The 17,806-nt window shown below is 43.9% G+C and overlaps 1 protein-coding gene across 2 annotated transcripts in view; it reads left to right on the forward strand.

Moving 5' to 3' along the window:
- KIAA1217 (KIAA1217 ortholog) overlaps positions 1-17,806 on the forward strand; it is a 538,230-nt gene that overhangs the window by 487,089 nt on the left and 33,335 nt on the right. The window contains exons 8-10 of one of the 2 annotated variants that reach the window (XM_084859061.1): positions 10,621-10,725; positions 11,264-11,313; positions 17,595-17,767. In XM_084859061.1, the coding sequence (XP_084715187.1) occupies positions 10,621-10,725; positions 11,264-11,313; positions 17,595-17,767 (328 nt within the window). The remainder of the gene's footprint in view (positions 1-10,620; positions 10,726-11,263; positions 11,314-17,594; positions 17,768-17,806) is intronic. The other variant, XM_084859062.1, reaches the window with a different exon arrangement.

The following is a 17,806-nucleotide window of genomic DNA, read 5'->3' on the forward strand; positions in this document are numbered from 1 at the left end:
ACCATAAAACAGAGCAGTGCAATTACACATCAGGGAAAACCTGAGTAAACAGTTGTGTCTTCAAGAGGGATCTAAAGTTTGCCACTTTCCATCTCTTGGACCACATGTGGGAAAGCGTTCCAGAGGGTTAGTGCTACTACCAAGAAGGCCCACTTACATGCCATTACTCAACATGCTGCTTACATACCATTACTTAAAAAAAAAAAAAAAAGTTCATGGGAGTGTGGAGACAGTTTTCATGGGGACTGTAGTTGGCTAGTGCACTGAGGCCCCAGTGAAAATCATCCCCTTCCACGCCTGCTTTTAAATCAAAAAACCTGATGTAGTTGCTAATGATGCATTTGGTGTCACATGTAGTTTGGTCCTGACATATGGGATGTGGAAAAGACACTTTTATAATCTATATGCATTATCTTCTGCAGTAGATAATACACTGTTTATAGAGCACCAGGTTGTAGCCTTTCTTAGATAATGATAAAAGCTGCAAGTCTTTATTCATATGGAAAGAACTGAAGCAAAAAAAGAGCAAGCTTTACTTATAGAAATTTATTGTATCGTAATAACATGATCCAGGGATTTTCTTACTGTTATAAATTTCAATTACTTGGTGAGAACATCATGATTAACTGGGTTATTTTTCTGACATAAAACTAATGACACAAGAACAAGCAGTGTGTTTCTGGTGTTCATAGTGAAAGTATTTCACATCTGTACAAATTTACACTCTGACATTAGAATTTTTGTCATCTTTATGAAGTCAAGGTGGCCATTTTCTTCCTCATTTGGTGTTCAGACATTGAAGGAATTTATCATTGGCTGTCTTATCTGCTGTAAAACATGAATTTGCATAATAATATAGCACTTTGCTTTCAATAGACTCATTAGGAATGGGTGCTGAAATCAGCAGGTCTGTCTTGGAAAAAGGAGGATGTTTAAATTAATAGATTATATATATTCCACACACACACACACACACATACAAAGAGTTACCTAGCGTATACCATTAAAAAACATATATGTTCACCGGAGTCACAAAAAGCCCTGTTCAATTGTGTCTGCATGAGAAGAGGTTAACAATTGACCTGGAAATCAAGAAGGGGAGCTAATAAAGTATAATACAAAGATTACTTTATGTGTTCGGAGAGCACATTGCTAACCATTGGCTAGTAAGACACACACACACACACAAGACAGTGGGCCAGTTTGGACATAATGCTAAACTATGGGGGCATTTATTTTTAAAATATGTCTATTGTGTTTTCATAAAACCAGTCATAAAACACTTTTTTAAAAGCAAAATGGGTAAGAGTGAGTTCATTTCCATACAGTTGATTCAAAATTACATTTGGTGATAAAGTATAAATCAAATAAGCAATAGTTCATGAAGCGTGGCTCCTAAATGTATCCCCTCTCCCATACCTTTCCATATGATGCAGGTGGTCATCTCTTGTTGTTTTGCATGACATTGATGAAACAAAACCAGGTGGCAAGGAATGAGAGTGTTTCAGAAATCAGCCTGTACAAGCTTTAGACTCACCTGCTTCCTCCTTCGTATGTGCGAGGAAATTGAAATTTCCACTTTCTCTTTAGAACTAACCACAGTTCCCTTTGGCAACTGGACTCTGGGAACAGTGGTTAGTTAAAGCCAGCAGGAACCAAACCGTGGTTTGATATCCTAGATTGTTTTTTTAACTAACCATTTTTGGAACAAACCAGTTCCCCAGTTTGGACATCACAGGGAACGGTTCTAAAAAACAAAGCAAATGCTTGTTCTTTTCTTCTTCTTTTCTTTTTTTGCAGAAGCTTTTGATCTCCTACTCATGCACATGAAGGAGGAAGAGAGGGGACGGGAAAGCAAGTGAGCCCTAGGCTCATACATGCTTGCTCCTGTACAATAAACCATAATTAAGCATAACCAGGCTGTTATGTATTCATTTTCTTTCATATACTATCACAAGTAGGAAGGGCAAGATAAAAGTGTTATTAGTAATAATCATTTCCCCCTATTCCCATCTTCAGGATGTAAGTGTCCTTCCTCACGTAGCCAAAACAGTGCCACACACAAGAGAGAGGTATCAGTAGGCTTGATATAAAAAAAAATATTTTAAATGGTGGAGTCCTTGGGGGAAGACCCCAGAACAGGCCAATGAGGATTGAGCATGTTCAGTGGCTGTGGGGGGAGATGGGAAAATAAGGGAGCGGGGGAGAGGGAATGGAATGGCTGGAATCCTGAATAGGGATCCCGCCATCCTGCAATGTGTTGTTGTTGTTGTTGACGTCGTTGTCATCGTCCACTCATAAGGAAAGAGTTATGACATTCCGTAACTTCAATATTGAATGGGGATTTACAACTGTGGAAAAAGTTATTGGCTTATCCGTTTAAGTAGTTTGCGATCCACGGGTCTGAACAGTCCCTCCTGCGTTTTGAATTATGTGCGCACCTGGATCCTGAGCACAGACTAGAATTCCATTTTGTTATGGAGCTGGTCTGATCAATACAATGCCTGTCTAAATAACTTTATGTGAGGACAGAAAGAATTTGTTGAGTTTGCAAAGTTTAAGAAACTATTTGATTCAACCCTTGAAGAAAAAAGGAGTTACAGTAACACCCATCTCTTTCAAGTGTCTGTTACACCTGACTGGTTTGTGTGTGGGGTGGGAGGTTGTAGAAATAATGCTTCTTTTGCACACTATATGTAGTGAAAGTAAGAATCACTGAAGTGTGAGGCACACTTGGGCTTCTCAACAGAAAAGAAATGATTCTGACTACTTGGTATATTAGTAAAAAGCTAGCATGCTTCAGGTACTTTACTTCAAACCCATTTTTTCTTTCTTTTTAGCTTTCTTTGGTTTATTCTTTCTTTTGCCTTTTATTTCTGTCAGATAAAAGAAGTGGCAAGTATTCAAAGCCTGTGCTCTACCACCGAACTATGGTCTTTCCCAGGTGGTACCTGAGGCACATGAGAAAACAGAGAAGTGATTAGATAGTCTGAGGCACAAACGGTGACTTCCCTTAGGTTGCCCAGACTGTGGGAGAGGAGCAGATCTGGGAGCTTTATAGCAGGCAATTGTCTGGGATTGGCTGTAAGGTATCACCTGATTCTCTGGACACAGAGAATTCTGGATTGTGGTGATAGGGTCCAGGCTTGAAATACCTGCAGTTTCCACTTCTGACCAGCAGGGAATTAATGCCTGATCTGATTGGGTCCCACTTTGACTATCTGGGAGACTGTCCTTGCCTAGTAGCTAATTCCAGACTTCTAATGATGTGTTAGGAAATTATAGTGCCATTAATGACTTTATATGGGATAGAAAGAACTGTTTGGGGGCTGTAAACAAATCATGTGCTTCATCTAGAAACAGCCATGATAATTGCTTACTTCTCCATTGGACTTCCCTCCTTGCCTCCTCCACCAGCCCTGCCACATTCCTTACCAAATCCTGCAGCCGTAGGTCCCAGAAGTTGCATCCACTATTACTTTTTAAGCTGCTGAAGAGCCTTTAAGTAAGCCTGATAAATGCTCACTTTAGGACTATGAGTGGTTTGTTCTTATTGATGATGATAAATAGAACATTTCCATAATGGTGCTTCTAAATAGAAAAACTTGTGGATCAAATACAACACTGGGTGCATTAGTAAAATTACAGCCACCTTCCTTATGAACTCACTTAAAAAAAAAGAGAAGAAAGACTTTCTGTGGCTAGGGGGGGGCATTTAAAAAGATTCTTTGGAGTGTCAAAAACCATTTCCACAGAACTGTCTCTTGCCCAACCTAGGAAACATTTATAAAATGTCTGAAGTCTTAACTCTAATTTCATAAAACATAAATGCAGTTGGGTTGGTAATGGTTTAATGTAGCAAAAGCAAAGTGTTCCCATGCTGTGATGCTAATTGTAGCTTTTCCACAGGTTGTCAGCCCCTTCAAGGCTAAGAACTGAGCCCGACAAGCAGATGCCTCATGTGACGCATCAGTTGGTGGTGTGTACCATTTCAGCCAGCAGTGTGTGAATGTTTCCTGCCCCAGATAAAATACTCCATACACATAAGCAGCACGTTGGCTACTCCTGTATATAGCACATTGTGTTTGGGATCATTGAAATATCTGATACCCACCCTGCTGCCAACTGAAATGGTACTGATCAACAATAAATACATTATATAGGGCTTCCTCTTGTCTGTTTCTCTTCTAAGAGTTCACAATGAAATATGTTTGAAATTGGGGAACTGTGCTTCGTGAAAACAAACCAGGATTGGATCATTTTATTTATTTAGTTAGTTAGTTCTTATATTTATATCCCACCTTTGCCTTGCTTAAGGAACCCAAGACGTCATACATAATCTTCCTCCTCTCCAGTTCATGGTTTGGTGACCTGGTTTGTTATCTAATTGTAATTACAACAAAACACAGCTCCCAGAGTTTGGACAACATGAGTAACTGTGGCTGATTCTAAACAGAAAGTGGAAGCTTTTGATCTTCACTTTCATGATTGTGCAAGAGGACAGGGGGATGCATACAAGCCCAAGCCTTGTGCTGGCGTGTTTCTCTATGCTAAACCATAATTTAGCATTATATTGGAACCAGGGCATTATGTGTATGGTTTTTTTCATGCACAGGTTTGAAGAGTAAGATAAAAACATACATTACTGTAGTCGTTATTACTATTTACAAAATCAGCATTCCTGTCCGCCCTGCCAGTATATTTCCCCTACTTTAGAGGGAGGCTAGACTGCATCTCTGTGATTATTAGCAACTCTGGATGGGGCCACAAAAGTCAGACCTCCTTTTATATGTATATCCTGCTCTTACCTGGAGCTCTCATTGGTTTCCATCCAGATTAGGACTGGATGAATAAGTGTGCTTCTGATTCATGTCAGTTTTGCTTGTGTTCAGTTATAAGTCCGTTCCATCCAATTTCCATATCAGTCTGTTGCTGTTATTATTATTTTTAAATGCACAAAAAATGCATTTATTGTTATATGCAATTTCCTCTAACATACACATTTTTGCACACAATTTTGGAGCCAAGAACTGCACTGCACCACTTTTGGAAGTGCGCAGTCTGAGGTATAGCTGTGCTCTGATCCGCTGATTAATCTGGGAAGTGTGAACAGTTCAGTTCAGTTAAGCATGTGGACCAAATGAAATTCTCCCATATCCCTAATCCTGATTGCTGACCAGGTCCACACTACGTGAGCTTCAGCAAAGCTACATTATTTGATATTCTCAGGCCACTCACTAGGTCCCAGAAGACAGCCCTCCTGAGATTTCCTTGGCACAGATGTGGAAGCACCATCTTGGAGAGGAACCCCCAACAATTATTTATTATTTATTATTATTTTTATTTATTAAATGTATTAATTGCCCAGTCCACAGGAAAGCCAAAGAAATTATCCTTTCTTTGGATTTCCTGTGGACAATAGAGAAAATGGAGATGTGTGTGAAACGGGGGTCTCACTCTCTTCCACAGAAATTAGCAGGGCCAGCTCTACTATTAGGCAGAGTGAGGAGGCTGCCTCAGACAGCAGATTTTGGATGTTGTGAAAGGGCAGCAAATTGTTGGTTATTTAATTTATTATTGTTGAATTTTCATTGCCAGCGAGGGTGGGGGGCAACTGTGGGGTTTTCTGCCTCAGGTGTCAAAGTAACTTGGCAGGCTTTGGGTACTATGCACCTTCAGTTCATTGGGTTTTGGGGGTGCCAGTTGCTGCTCCACTTCAGGCAACAAACTCTTGCGGGCCGGCCCTGGAAAGTAGATATAAGATAGAAAACAACAATTCTTTATCTGAAATAATAGCAGGTATTTCTGACAATTTTGAATTTGATTGCACAGTTCTTTTCCTCATTTTCTGGGTCACACACTAAGAAAAATATTTAAACATGAAATGCCAGAGACTGAAATTGGGATCCCCTTGCAGGGTGAGTGTGGGGTAGGAGGAGGGAGAAAAAAACGTGATACAGGAGGATGACTCCAAGCAGAATTTATGATGAGCTGAGGTGAATTTCAGAGGGGTGTTTGGTTCAACTTGTCCCACTTTTCTAAACTGGGGAAGTCAGTTCTGAACTGCCCTCCCCTCATGCCCAAACTCTGCTTTGTCTCTGATGTGAACTTCTGCTTCCAAAATACGTTCCTTTATCCCTGAGCTATAGTCTCTCTCTCTGTGTATGCTACAGACTTTGACTTTAATTTTTAGTCTAGTATAAAATAAACGGGGAAGCTTCTTAATAATGCATATGAGGGGATGCCAGCCCTCCAAATTGCTGACGCTCTCCAGGATACATTCATTTGTCTAATCTATGCACACACCAGCTGACGAAGCAGGCAAACTGGAAGGGAGGATTTTATGACTGACATTCTAGTTTCTGCCTGCAGCAGGCATGACGTGGTTCTCTTTAATGCACATGGAAAAGATGCCTCTGGGAAAGGGAAAGAACACACAAGCACAGAGCTCAGATAATTTCAAAGAGAGAGATGGAGAACAATTTAGCAGTGTGTAATGTCCTGTTCTGAATGACCCCTGGCTGGTTAGAAGTCAGGAAAAGGCTTGCTTCATACCAAGCCTCAAAGGAAAGAAATCGGGCAATACAACAGGAAGCATCCGAGTACTCGGTTATTGGGCTCCGAGGGGACACTGGCTTGTATCTGTTGTGCCTCTTCAAGACAAGCGGCTCAGGAAGGCTGCCAGGCACATTTTCAGTAACAATCGGCAAAGGAAGAGAGTCTTGGAACAGAATAAGTCTGCCCAGAAAATCTGGAAAAGTTTCCAAGATTTACTCTGCTTTGGTAGGGCACTGTGCCTCTCTTGATGAGTGTATGCCTAACAGTGTTGGCAGAAGCCTCCTTGAGCAAGGGCGTGGAATTGCTACTTTGCTCCTCTCTACCACCCTCGCCAACTCCAGGGTTCTTGGAAGGCAATTGGAAGAGGGGACTGTCCTTTTGAACTCTTAAACAGCGTTCCTGCTGGTTTGGCTTGAGCAGAAGCAAGTCAAGAAGGGTTTCCACCCTTTCCCTACAAATTAGGAGAGTTTGGATTAAGGTGGGCCTCTGCTCCTAGCCCTCCCAGAATCTCAGTTCTCAGTTAGATGGACATCATGCATGGCTATCAAAGCAGGCGCTTTCACTGATACACCGCCCCGGCCAAGGAGGGTCAAGATCAGCACCCTGAATTGGTTCAGACAAGGGTGGGGAGGGGGAGCCCATGATTAGCTGTCTTCTCCAAGTCGATGCCTTCCAGATGATTTTGGACTACAACTCCCATCATCCCCAGGCAGCATAGGCAATGGTTGCCAATTATGGGAGTTGTTGTCCATACCATCTGGTGGCGCCAGCTTAGGGAAGATGTGAGCCTTGCATATGGAAAGTTCCACGTTCAGTCCCTAGCATCCCCATTTAAGAGGGTCTGAGGAAGCAGAGCTGGAAAAGACCCCCATGGAAGACCCTGGAGAGCCACCAGTAAACAGCGACAGCTTAGACATATTCCAAAGGTTTAGCTTTCTGCATTCAAGGGAGGTGGCATGCAGAAGATCCTATTCATTCATTCTGTTTGTATCCAATTTTTTCTCCAAGGAACTCAAAGTTCTCCCTCCCATTTTGTCCTCACAGCAACCCTGTGAGATAGGCTAGGCCTAGACATGAGGACTGGGTACACACAACATGCTAATCCACATTCAGGGGTTGAGTGTGGGTTGTTATTGAACCATGGATGGTTTGTTGAAGTGTGGGTTAGCGTGTTGTCTGAATCCAGGTCACTTTCTGCAGAGTAGCTTGTTAACCACCTTGAACAACCCAACAACAAACCATGGATTCTCAAGGTGGCTTGTTTGAGAAAAATAAGCCACACTGCATGGTTAACAAGCCACCCCGCAGAAAATGTCCTGGGCTCAGACAACACGCTAACTCACGGTTCACGAAACAACCCACAGTCAACCACTGATTGTGGGTTAGTGTGTTGTGTGAACAGCCCCAGTTCAAAGTCAGCCAGTGAGCTTTGTGGATGAGTGGGGATTTGAACCAGGGTCTCCCCGGCCCTCATCCAACACTCTGACAACTACACCACACTAGCTCTGAAGTTCAGGCCTTGGCATCTCCAGTTAAAAATTTCTGGGGGGCAAATCTCTTTCTCTGCTTGTGACTTGCAGAGCTGCTGGCAGTCTGAGTCAACAGTGCTAGGCTAGATAGACTTACGTGGCATAAGGCAGCTTCATGTGCTCAGAAAATAACTGGCAGCCAATGGAGCTGACAGCATATTCGCACAAAAGCACACGTTGTGTTAAAGATATAGCTAGTAAATGGACCACTGCTTCAAGGAAATGGATCACTATTTAGTAATACAAAGTGGAGCCATGGGGGGGGGGTGATCCAGATTGGCATTGCAGCAGGGGAAGAATTAAAGGCCCTCTACTCCATATGCTAGGGTTCCAATCTGGTTTGGAGCCTGCACTTACCTTAGAGGTAGATTTTGAACCTCTTTCAGCTGAGGGCCAAATTCAATATCAGAGAAGCTACCCAGGGATATGGGGGAAGCATATTCCAGTGTTGGGTGGGGCCAATGCCAAAAAAGGCAGGGCTCAGAATATGCACATATTTTAGCTGAAATCTCTTACCTCTGGTAACTAAGCCTTAGGAGAGGCAATTTAACCTTTTAGAACGGAGGGGAGAACATGGGGAAAATGGGAAACCACCAAACATTCATCTGTCGAGGGAAAGGGGGATGGGACCATCTGGCAAATCCTGGATGGCCAGATTGGGACCCTAGCTGGGTTAGATCTGGCTGGCAGGCCTGAAATTCAGCATCCCTGCTCTAGTGTAAAAAAGAAAAAAAACACAGGCGTAGCTAGTAGGTACATCTTTAAGGTAACGTGCGCTTTGGCTTCAGGTGGTATATCCCGAGACTGCCACACAAGAGAAAAGGCCATTTCAAGCACCCAGGAACAAGTAAAGGAGCACAGTTTACTTCGCATAACAGTGCCTACTGTAGCTGCTGCTTGAGCAGTCCCCCTCCCCTGCTCTCCCTCCCAAGAAATAAAGCACATGGTTTCAGTGCTCATTTCATAGTATGATATTTTGTTCTGCAATACACGTTTGCTGCGCAATCAAGCATAGCATTTTAAGCCACAGGATAAGCACACTCTATAAATACATCCAGAATGGTACAAGTTGCCCATGCAATCGGAGGGGTCACTTTCTCACGGTAGGGTTTGTTTAAACACCTGCGTCAAAGGTGATTAATGTTAAAGCAGATCCTGATAGCCATCACCAACTCAAATAAATGTAAAAGGGTAACCAAAGGGGTGAGAGTTCAGAGACTGAGAGCAAAAATGGCATAAGTAGGAGTCAAGTGGTGATGGAGGTGAAGGCAGGATGAGGCTTCGGTCATCTAGGAAATGGTTTTGGTGTAAGACTTGCAGAAGGACCAGGAATTAGCTTGAGCAGAAGCTGTTTATCAGACTGGGCCACTGTTAAGTTGAGAAGAAAGCCCGGCAAGACTAGAGCAATTTCAACAAAGCCAGAGACTCCTAGTTTGAAGCCGCAAACAGACCTGGACCAGAGATCGGGGGTTGGGGGGATATCCCCTGACCTGCTCTGACCTATTGGTGTTAAGATTAGAGACATGAAGTCCTGGGGAAACTCCAGAAAAAATGGAAAAGAACACATGGGTTTAAAAACCAAAACAAAATGTTTTTCTTGTGTTTTCCAGGGATTTTTGGAAATTGAGGTGGGGTGGGGTATTTTTTCCAAATTTTTTCTGGTTCCCTTCCCTACCCCATTTTTTTTCCCCCAAGCCTCCACATTTCTAGTTAAGATTATTTGTTAGCTTGCTTGGACTGGAAGACAGGAGTTCAGGTGACGTGGGAGAAGAGGACAAAGAAATGGAGAGCGTTATAAATTTGAAGTTGATGTGGAGAGCCTCAGATAGGCAGTGCAGAAGCTTAAGAAATATGGTGAGGCTGTAACATTGGAAGAAAGAGAAGATCTGAAGAATGGAAGGCGCTACAGAAGAGATTATCAGAACACAGGAAGGAACAGAGAGGAAGATTTAGTTCAGGAGTGTTGACCTTTAGGCCAGTGGGGTAAATCTGGCCAGTGTGGGGTAGCAATCCCCCACACACACCCCTTTTCCCTGGCCTCACTCTCTTTCCCCCAACCACTCGGTGGTTTCCTGGCTTTTCTATGTCCCCACACACCCCTGTAAGGTTGGAATGCTTATCCTAAGGCGCAGTTACTGCCAGTAAGAGCTTGAAACTCCAAGGTTTTTTCCTACTTTTGGCCCCGCCCCCTTTTACCTTTGGCCCCACCTGCCACTGCAATGCGGCCCCCAAGAACTTCTCTGAATTTGAATTTGGCCCTCAGGCGGAAAGAGGTTCAACAGCCCTGCCTTAGATCATGGGCAGGCAGGTAGAGATCATAAAGAGGCAGCTTTGTCTGGTGTAATTCCTAGTGGTTATAGTCATATTGCACTTTGGTTTCTAAAAAAGGATGTGGTTGGTCTTTGGTCACCAGGTGCATGGAAATGGATGCCTGGAGATACCTTTCATATCCTGTAATCCTCATTCACCTAGAACAATCAAGTCTTTAAAGTAAATACATTTGGCTTTAACAAACGATTCTCTTGTCTTACAGAGAGAGGATGCAAGCCATGGAGAAACAGATTGCCAGCTTAACTGGTCTTGTTCAGACTGCGCTTTTAAAAGGGCCAAATACAAGTAATAGCAAAGATGCTTCTAGGTAAAAAAAGAATTCATTAAATCTGTTTCTCTGTAATCATTTCATGGATCACCACAGGGGGAAAATATCCCAGGAACTCTTAGGGCAGAATCCTGACCCCGTGGATGTCACTGGGAATTCTTGTCATTGATTTCACTTGGGTCAGGATTTGTGCTCAGAAGAGCAAAGTAATTGGCAACCAGATTTTTTCATTTTTCAGGGTTTTTTAAAGGGTTGAAAGTTGAGTTGAGCAAGGAGAACACTGCGCACAACACACGGAGATTTAACCATATTCTTCTTGCTGGCATTATAATTAGTCATGTGGTCAAATGTCTATATTTTGTGATGGCCATCTATTATTGTTTAAACCTATCTGTCAAAGTGAGATCCTAGAACCTGCCAGTTAATTAAATTAAAATGCAGTCTGTTTTCTAGATGAGGTCTTGTAGTGTAATTTAGACTGTGATTATAAGCAAACCCCTTGATGATTTATTGCTAGTTGACTTAACTGACAACAGACCTGCATAATTCCCCCCCCCCTTTTTTTTGTTCCATTTAGTGAGAAGATGGTGAAAACTGTCTCCAGTAAAAGCAACACTGAGAAGTCAGGTAAGACTTTTTTGTAGTATGGTGTAATGAGTTCCCTATATTGGTAAGTGTGGAAATGTGCCTTTGGCTTGAAGGGAGGTCAGGTACTTAACGCAAAAGGTCTGAATGTTTCTTGATGGCGGTAGCCTTTAAGATGTACCAATGGCAGCTGGTGACTCCAGTTCTGGAGGGGCTGTGATTCCATTCAGGGTTTTAGCAGCCAAAACTCTAAAGGTATTATCCAAGGTGCTGAACCTTATCCCCAAAATGGGGAGCCTTATCCACTGAGATGTACCACCCATCAGAGTTTGAGCACAGGACAGAGAAACAGCTGGAAGGCATTTTTGCAGTTTGAATTTGGAGAGAGAGGGAGAGAGAAGAAAGATGTTTCACTGGAGTTTACTAAAACTGAAGCATCCTTGGGGTGCTGATGCTCTTTTGAAATCTGAAGCATGATTAGCAATTATGCAGGCTGTTTTGGGGGAGTCTGCTTACATACAAGGCTCTTCGTGTATGTTTGTAAATAAGCAGATAATACAAAGAGACTGTAAGTTTCCAGTGCTGATGTGCTCCCACCCAAGGAAACTTAAGGCACAATCCTATGCATGTTTAGACAGAAAAAAATCCTACAACTTCCCATTGTGGCTGGGGCATGTTGGAAGTTGTAGGCCTTTTTTTTTGTCTAAACATGCCCAGGATCGCGCCCTTAAACCCTGATGATCTGCTTCGGACCTCTCTCTACTCAGAGAAGTGAGGAGCACTTGACAACATATTGGGACATGGTGCCGCTTAGATCTAATGAAAGAATAATCACATGCTGTGGCCTTGGCTTGGCTGTGCCACTTCAGAATGCAAGTATGTGCGGAGTGTTGCGTGTAGGAATGCTCCCCCAGATATAGAAAAACCTCCGTGAACATGGAAAGCCAGCAAATTAGGAAGGATCTAGGCCAGAACCTTTTTGCTTGATAGCCAAGGACACAATCTGGTTCCTGTGGGAAGTGACCCTCATTTTATTTATTTGTTTGTTTGTTTTATGATTCATGAGTAGTGCTTGTGTACCGCTTAATGTAGTAGAATCTCTACGCAGTTTACTTACAAAAATTAAAAATCAAATTTAAATATTACATATATAATACGACATGAAGACATTTCAACCTTCGACGACAGATGTAAGATCAAAAGAAATGTTAAAAAGAGGGAGCAACGCGAAGCAGCAGCACGGTAGTCAACTACAAGCCGGGGAAAGCTCATGTAAACAAACACATTCTCAGGAGGCTTTTAAGACACACCACATTTTCTGCCTCCCAAACCGTGGAGGGGAGGGTGTCCCAGATGACAGGGGCCACCAGTGCTGGCTCCACGTTTTTAAGGGTCCCCGGGCAAGGCCCCCTCCATGGGCCCCCTTCCTCAGTGAGTCTGTCTTCTCACCATTGTCACCAGCTGCTCTTGCTTCTCCGTCATTGCTACCACGTGCTTGCTTGGTAGGCAGAGAGCCAGTGGGCAAGCAGGCAGAGGTATCCACTGCTCTTCCTCCTCTTCACCAACAATGCCTGGGCCTGAGTGAGCTGAACAACCGGGCTGCGATGGTGTAGAGGAGGAGCAAGTCCAGGGGGCTCTGGTCAGTGGGCCCCTGCTGGGGTGTGGGTCCTCAGCAGGTGCCCAACCATGCTGGTCCTTGACGCTGGCTCTGGGTGAGATTTTTACCCTATCCGTGCAAAATCGGCTTGCAACTTTTCAGAAGAACGTTCCGATAACGAAGGGTCACGAGCAGAACTGCGGCCAAGAAAAGGGACATAAAACACATTTATCCAGAAAAGTCAGGGGGAGAGTTGTACCTCTTTAATGAGGTGCTGACATCACCCCAATTTAGTGCTCTCCTTTCCTGCTTTTATTCATGCTGATCAATAACAGAGCCTAGGATGAGGTGCACATGACACCATCTCTTCCATGTGGCATTTTCAGTGTCAGATCTCATGAAAAAACAGCTGGTGCAGATCTACCCTGGGATGGAAAGGGGTGCAGCGTATGAGCATGTACAGCAGTAAACAGGAAACCCACAGCCTTCCTGTCTTTTTGCTTTTTGAGGGGTCATAGGGTTGCTTTTCCAGATCTGCGGGGAATGGAATTTCTTGAAGCATTTAAGAAAATACGTCATTTCTTGTTGACAGTGTGCTACAGGGGGGTTTTCTGCAGAGGGGCACTTCCCAGAAAGACAGTTGCAGAAGTTCCATGTGCCAACATGAGGCATGTACTCACTAGCTGTAGACCTGGGATTTGACCATCTTTCCTCCAGAAAGCTACCTGCAAGAGCATGAAAGGAATTGGCTTAACTCTGGTGTTACGTGCAGGCATTGAATTCTGCAGTCAGTGCAACTTTGTGGCTTGGTATGATGACTATATTCCCAGCCCTGTGCTCAGGCTGTTCTTTTCCTGTGGTGCTGTCTCTAAATCCAGGGCTGCCTAGGGTCAGATGTTTTAGGAGGAAGGCAGAGAGGGGTGGGTGTGGTAGGCAATGAAGGAATGAGCATCTGCCAGACGGCCTGTTTTCTTTTTTCCTCCCCCGGGAAGATGATGCCTGTTCTTTTTATACCCTTGAAAACTAAGTCCCGAGCAAATGCCAGAGGGAAACATATGACTTGCCACAGAGAAACAGGCCAGGATGTTCCCCCTGCCCTCATTTCCCCTTTCTGAATGGGAAACTCCTTCCAAAGCTCATCAGCTGTGCAACAGGCAGACAATGCGGGGTATTGTGTGTGTGGTTGGTATCCAGCCCATCAGTGATCTCATTGACGTTAAAATTTCAAGACAACTGCAGCGTGAGGCCATAAAAAACAAACCTGTTTATCACCATTCTGTGCTATGTTTAGGTTTTTCTGTCATTGGAGGACATCGCAAAGCCTTGCGCCCAGATTCCAAAATGGAGGCACAACTTAATCAGTCAAGAAGGGTCTCAGACCATTGCAACTGGGTTTAAGGTTATCCCATTGCAACCACCCACATGCAACCCACAATTCTGTCTCATAGCTGATGATGGGGAATGGATGAGGGGCAGGGAACTGAGTTTTGAAGATGGGAAGCTCTTGGTACTAGGTTTGCCACTTTTTAGGTTTAGCTCAGGGACAGGCTGCTCATTCTCACACACACACACACACACACACACACGCACGATTTAGCCCTGCGCGTAGTGCAGGCTAATGCCTGCATAGAGCTCCAGTGAAGGCCAGTCCCAGTTAGTAGCCTAGCGCTGTGTTCTGAATTAACTGAAGCTCCCAAGAAGTCTTCTGAGGCAGCCCCACATATAATGCATTGCAGTAGTCAAGTGGGGGCATTGCCATACCATGGATAACTATGGCCAAGCCATGGTTAAGGGACACAGCAAACTACAACCAAGCATTATGTCAGCAGTAGAGCTGAGCAAAAAAGGAGGTGTGCTTTGCATGAATATTTGTGGGAGCATCAAAAAATGCTCCCTTCCTTTTAGTAGCTGCTTCGAAAGGAATTGAAAGAGTTTGCCTATTCAGGGTGAGAACAATGTTTCCAGAAGTGGTTTTGTTTGTGAGGGCAGCATGTAGCCAAATCCGATTTGCAGTGTCATTTCACTTGTTACATGATCCCTGATTGGCTGGGATAGCCCATGTGATTCATCTAGGAAGAAGTTGACCCAGTAATTAGATGAAAAAGAAAATGGAGCAACAGATAAGGGGAGACCATGCCAATCAACAGAATAAAAAGGCAACACTCTAATGACTAAGGGCTGTTTCTGCCCCTGTGAAAACGCTACTTGACTTGAAAATCAAAAAGGGGAAACAGCCGCAGTTGGTATATGGCCTATGAAAGAAAGATAGTTGAGGGAGAGAGGCTTTCTCCTGAAGGTCAGTAACACAGCTTTCCTCAACCTGGTGCCCTTCAGTTGTGTTGAACTACAACTCCCAGCATGCCCAAGCCAGTCATGCTTGCTGGGGCATGCTGGGAGTTGTAGTCTAACACAGCTGGAGGGTGTCAAGCTGGAGAAGGCTGCAGGATAGAATGGCACTTCATTTCAGAGCAAATTATGTATTCATTGACACTCAGAAACATAGATGTGTGTGTGAGTGCAGACGTGCAACAAATGGTGGATTTAAACAAAGCTGGTCTCTGGGATGTCTTTTTGGTGTAGCTTAGTGGATATTTCTGAGTGTGATTCTAAACAATTTCAACCACTGTGTCTTTCTTTTCTGTACGTTAAACTTTCCAGCTCCTTTACTCTCCTAAAGTGGATAGTTCTTGATTCAAGACAAAAAAACTGACTTTTTTCTGAACTGTTTTGGCAAAATCAAGATTACTGGAAAGCTTATCCAGGTCCAATGTCATTGATGAAGTTGGAGTTGAGATTAATTCTAATGTTTTTGATTGTCTCTTTATATTTGTATTTGCCAGTTAAAAATAGTTACTGTCTAGTTCCTTGCTGTTCCCACAAATAACAAAATAGTAAACACTGTGCTAAAGCAATAGCATGGCTACTCTAGCCCACACACTGACCTCTGCATGAACAATTCCACCCACGTTCACGGTGTGCTAGCTGCATGGTATGGATTTGCCCTCCAAGTCACGTGTTCAGGAACACCAAGGGAATTCTCCATAATGGGGATAGCTGTTGAGATGATGTCAGTATTTATTACATTCTTCCAGGGAGTTAAAGACAGCAGCGTGGTTCTTTCCCAACCCACCCGTCTACTCAATTATCCTTCCAACAACCGCTGAAGTAGATCAGGCTGAGAGAAAGAGAGACTAAACCAAAATTGCCTAGTGAGCTTCCTGGCTGAGCAGGAATGTGAGCATGGTCTTCATCCACCACTCTAACTCAGCCATCCCCAATTTGGTACCCTCCAGATATGTTGGACTACAACTCCTGTCATCCTCTGCTGTCAGAACTATGAGCCCTCCCACTGTGCAATCAACAGGCTGAGACCAACTGACCGAGTCAGTACTACTTTATTATGCCAACAGCAAGCCATTCAAACAATACAAACTCAATAGAAGCCCAAAGGCAGCCCAAGGGATGAATGAGCTAATCCTGAGCTTTCTAATAGGGAAGACCTCAGCAGGGTAAGAGAGTTGCCACTAAACTAACGATAGGCTACTACACAGACCCCAAACTGCTTTCTAAGCCTCTCCAGGGTGGGTCCCCCTCCCTTGTCTCTGGTGGGGGGCCAACCTGGCAGAATGTCTGACTCTTCTCATAAGGTCCTCCCTCTTGGATCAACAGCAGATTCTTGCATCTGCCAAGTCATGCCCCTTCTCTGTAGGAAGCTGATTTCCCATGGGGGGAGGGGAAGGCGGCATCTGTCCCTGGCCCTCCTGATTGATACACCCCTGGAAAGGTTCTTCACTGGCTCCTGTAAAGTCTTGGTGAATTTCCTGCCCCACCCTCTGTCCTCACTGTTTTTCTCCTAGTCCTGCCTCTGAATCTGAATCTTTGGAATATTCAGACTCTACAGAGAGCCTGGGCCCAATCCTGGCATCCACCAGCATGACCATTGGGCAAAGTTGTCCTAGGACAAATCAGACCTGTGTTTATATCTGCATTTGGCCATTAACTCACTGGGCTGATGCTGGCTGGGGATTATGGGAGTTGTAGCCCAATACATCTGGAAAGTGACAGGTTCGGGAAGGCTGCTCTAACCACTACACACCACTGCTCCCACCCCACTTTCTGTGCACCTGAATCTGTAAAATCTTACATTAGAAGCGATGCTAACCCTATGTGGTGACAGGAAGGAACTAGCTTGTATTATTGGGTGGCACAGGAGACAAGTGATTGCCACCTGCAGAGAGAAGAATGACTCAGTCACTTGAACCAGCTGGATATCTTTCCGTATGTATTCCTGTCTGCTGGTACCATATTCCAAACAAGGGGATGCAGGCTCATTTATTAGTGATATTGGATACATCGGTACTTGAGTGCTGTGGACTGAGCTGACAACCATCAAGTTCCATCAATTATCTGAGCATAAAGGAATACCCCGATCTTGTTTAACAATCCATTTTGAACTTGATAAACTGCAGTTATCTCTTGATTATTGCTGTCTCTCTGTAGTCACTAACGCTGTTCAATTCTTTATCATCACATCAACCAACTATTGAATTGAGGGGGAGGCAGTCTAAGATATGATGGAACAATTTGTGATATTGTTTTCACACCGTCAAGTAAATTAAGCGATCCGTAGGAGCTCTAATGCTTTTATGATTGCAACAGGAGAGAGAGAAAGAAGGTGGCTGAACCTTCACTCTTAATTAAATCATTTGCTGCCGTTTGTTTTCAGGAACTGCTCATGTATCTAGTGGGAAGAATTCATTAGCAGCCATTGAGGCTGCCACTCTGAGCATCAGTCCCTCTGCACCAGTGGGCTCCACGGCCATGCAAGTCAGCCTCTTCGACATAAAACGCAATGTGTCGGATCTCCGCCTCCAGCTGCACCAGATGAGACAACTACAGGTATTATTGCATCTTTATGCTTGGGGAAGGAGAGGAACC

Source organism: Heloderma suspectum, chromosome 5 (genome assembly GCF_057233095.1).
Source record: "Heloderma suspectum isolate Gila_16-S chromosome 5, 16-S_ref, whole genome shotgun sequence".
Classification (NCBI taxonomy): domain Eukaryota; kingdom Metazoa; phylum Chordata; class Lepidosauria; order Squamata; family Helodermatidae; genus Heloderma; species Heloderma suspectum.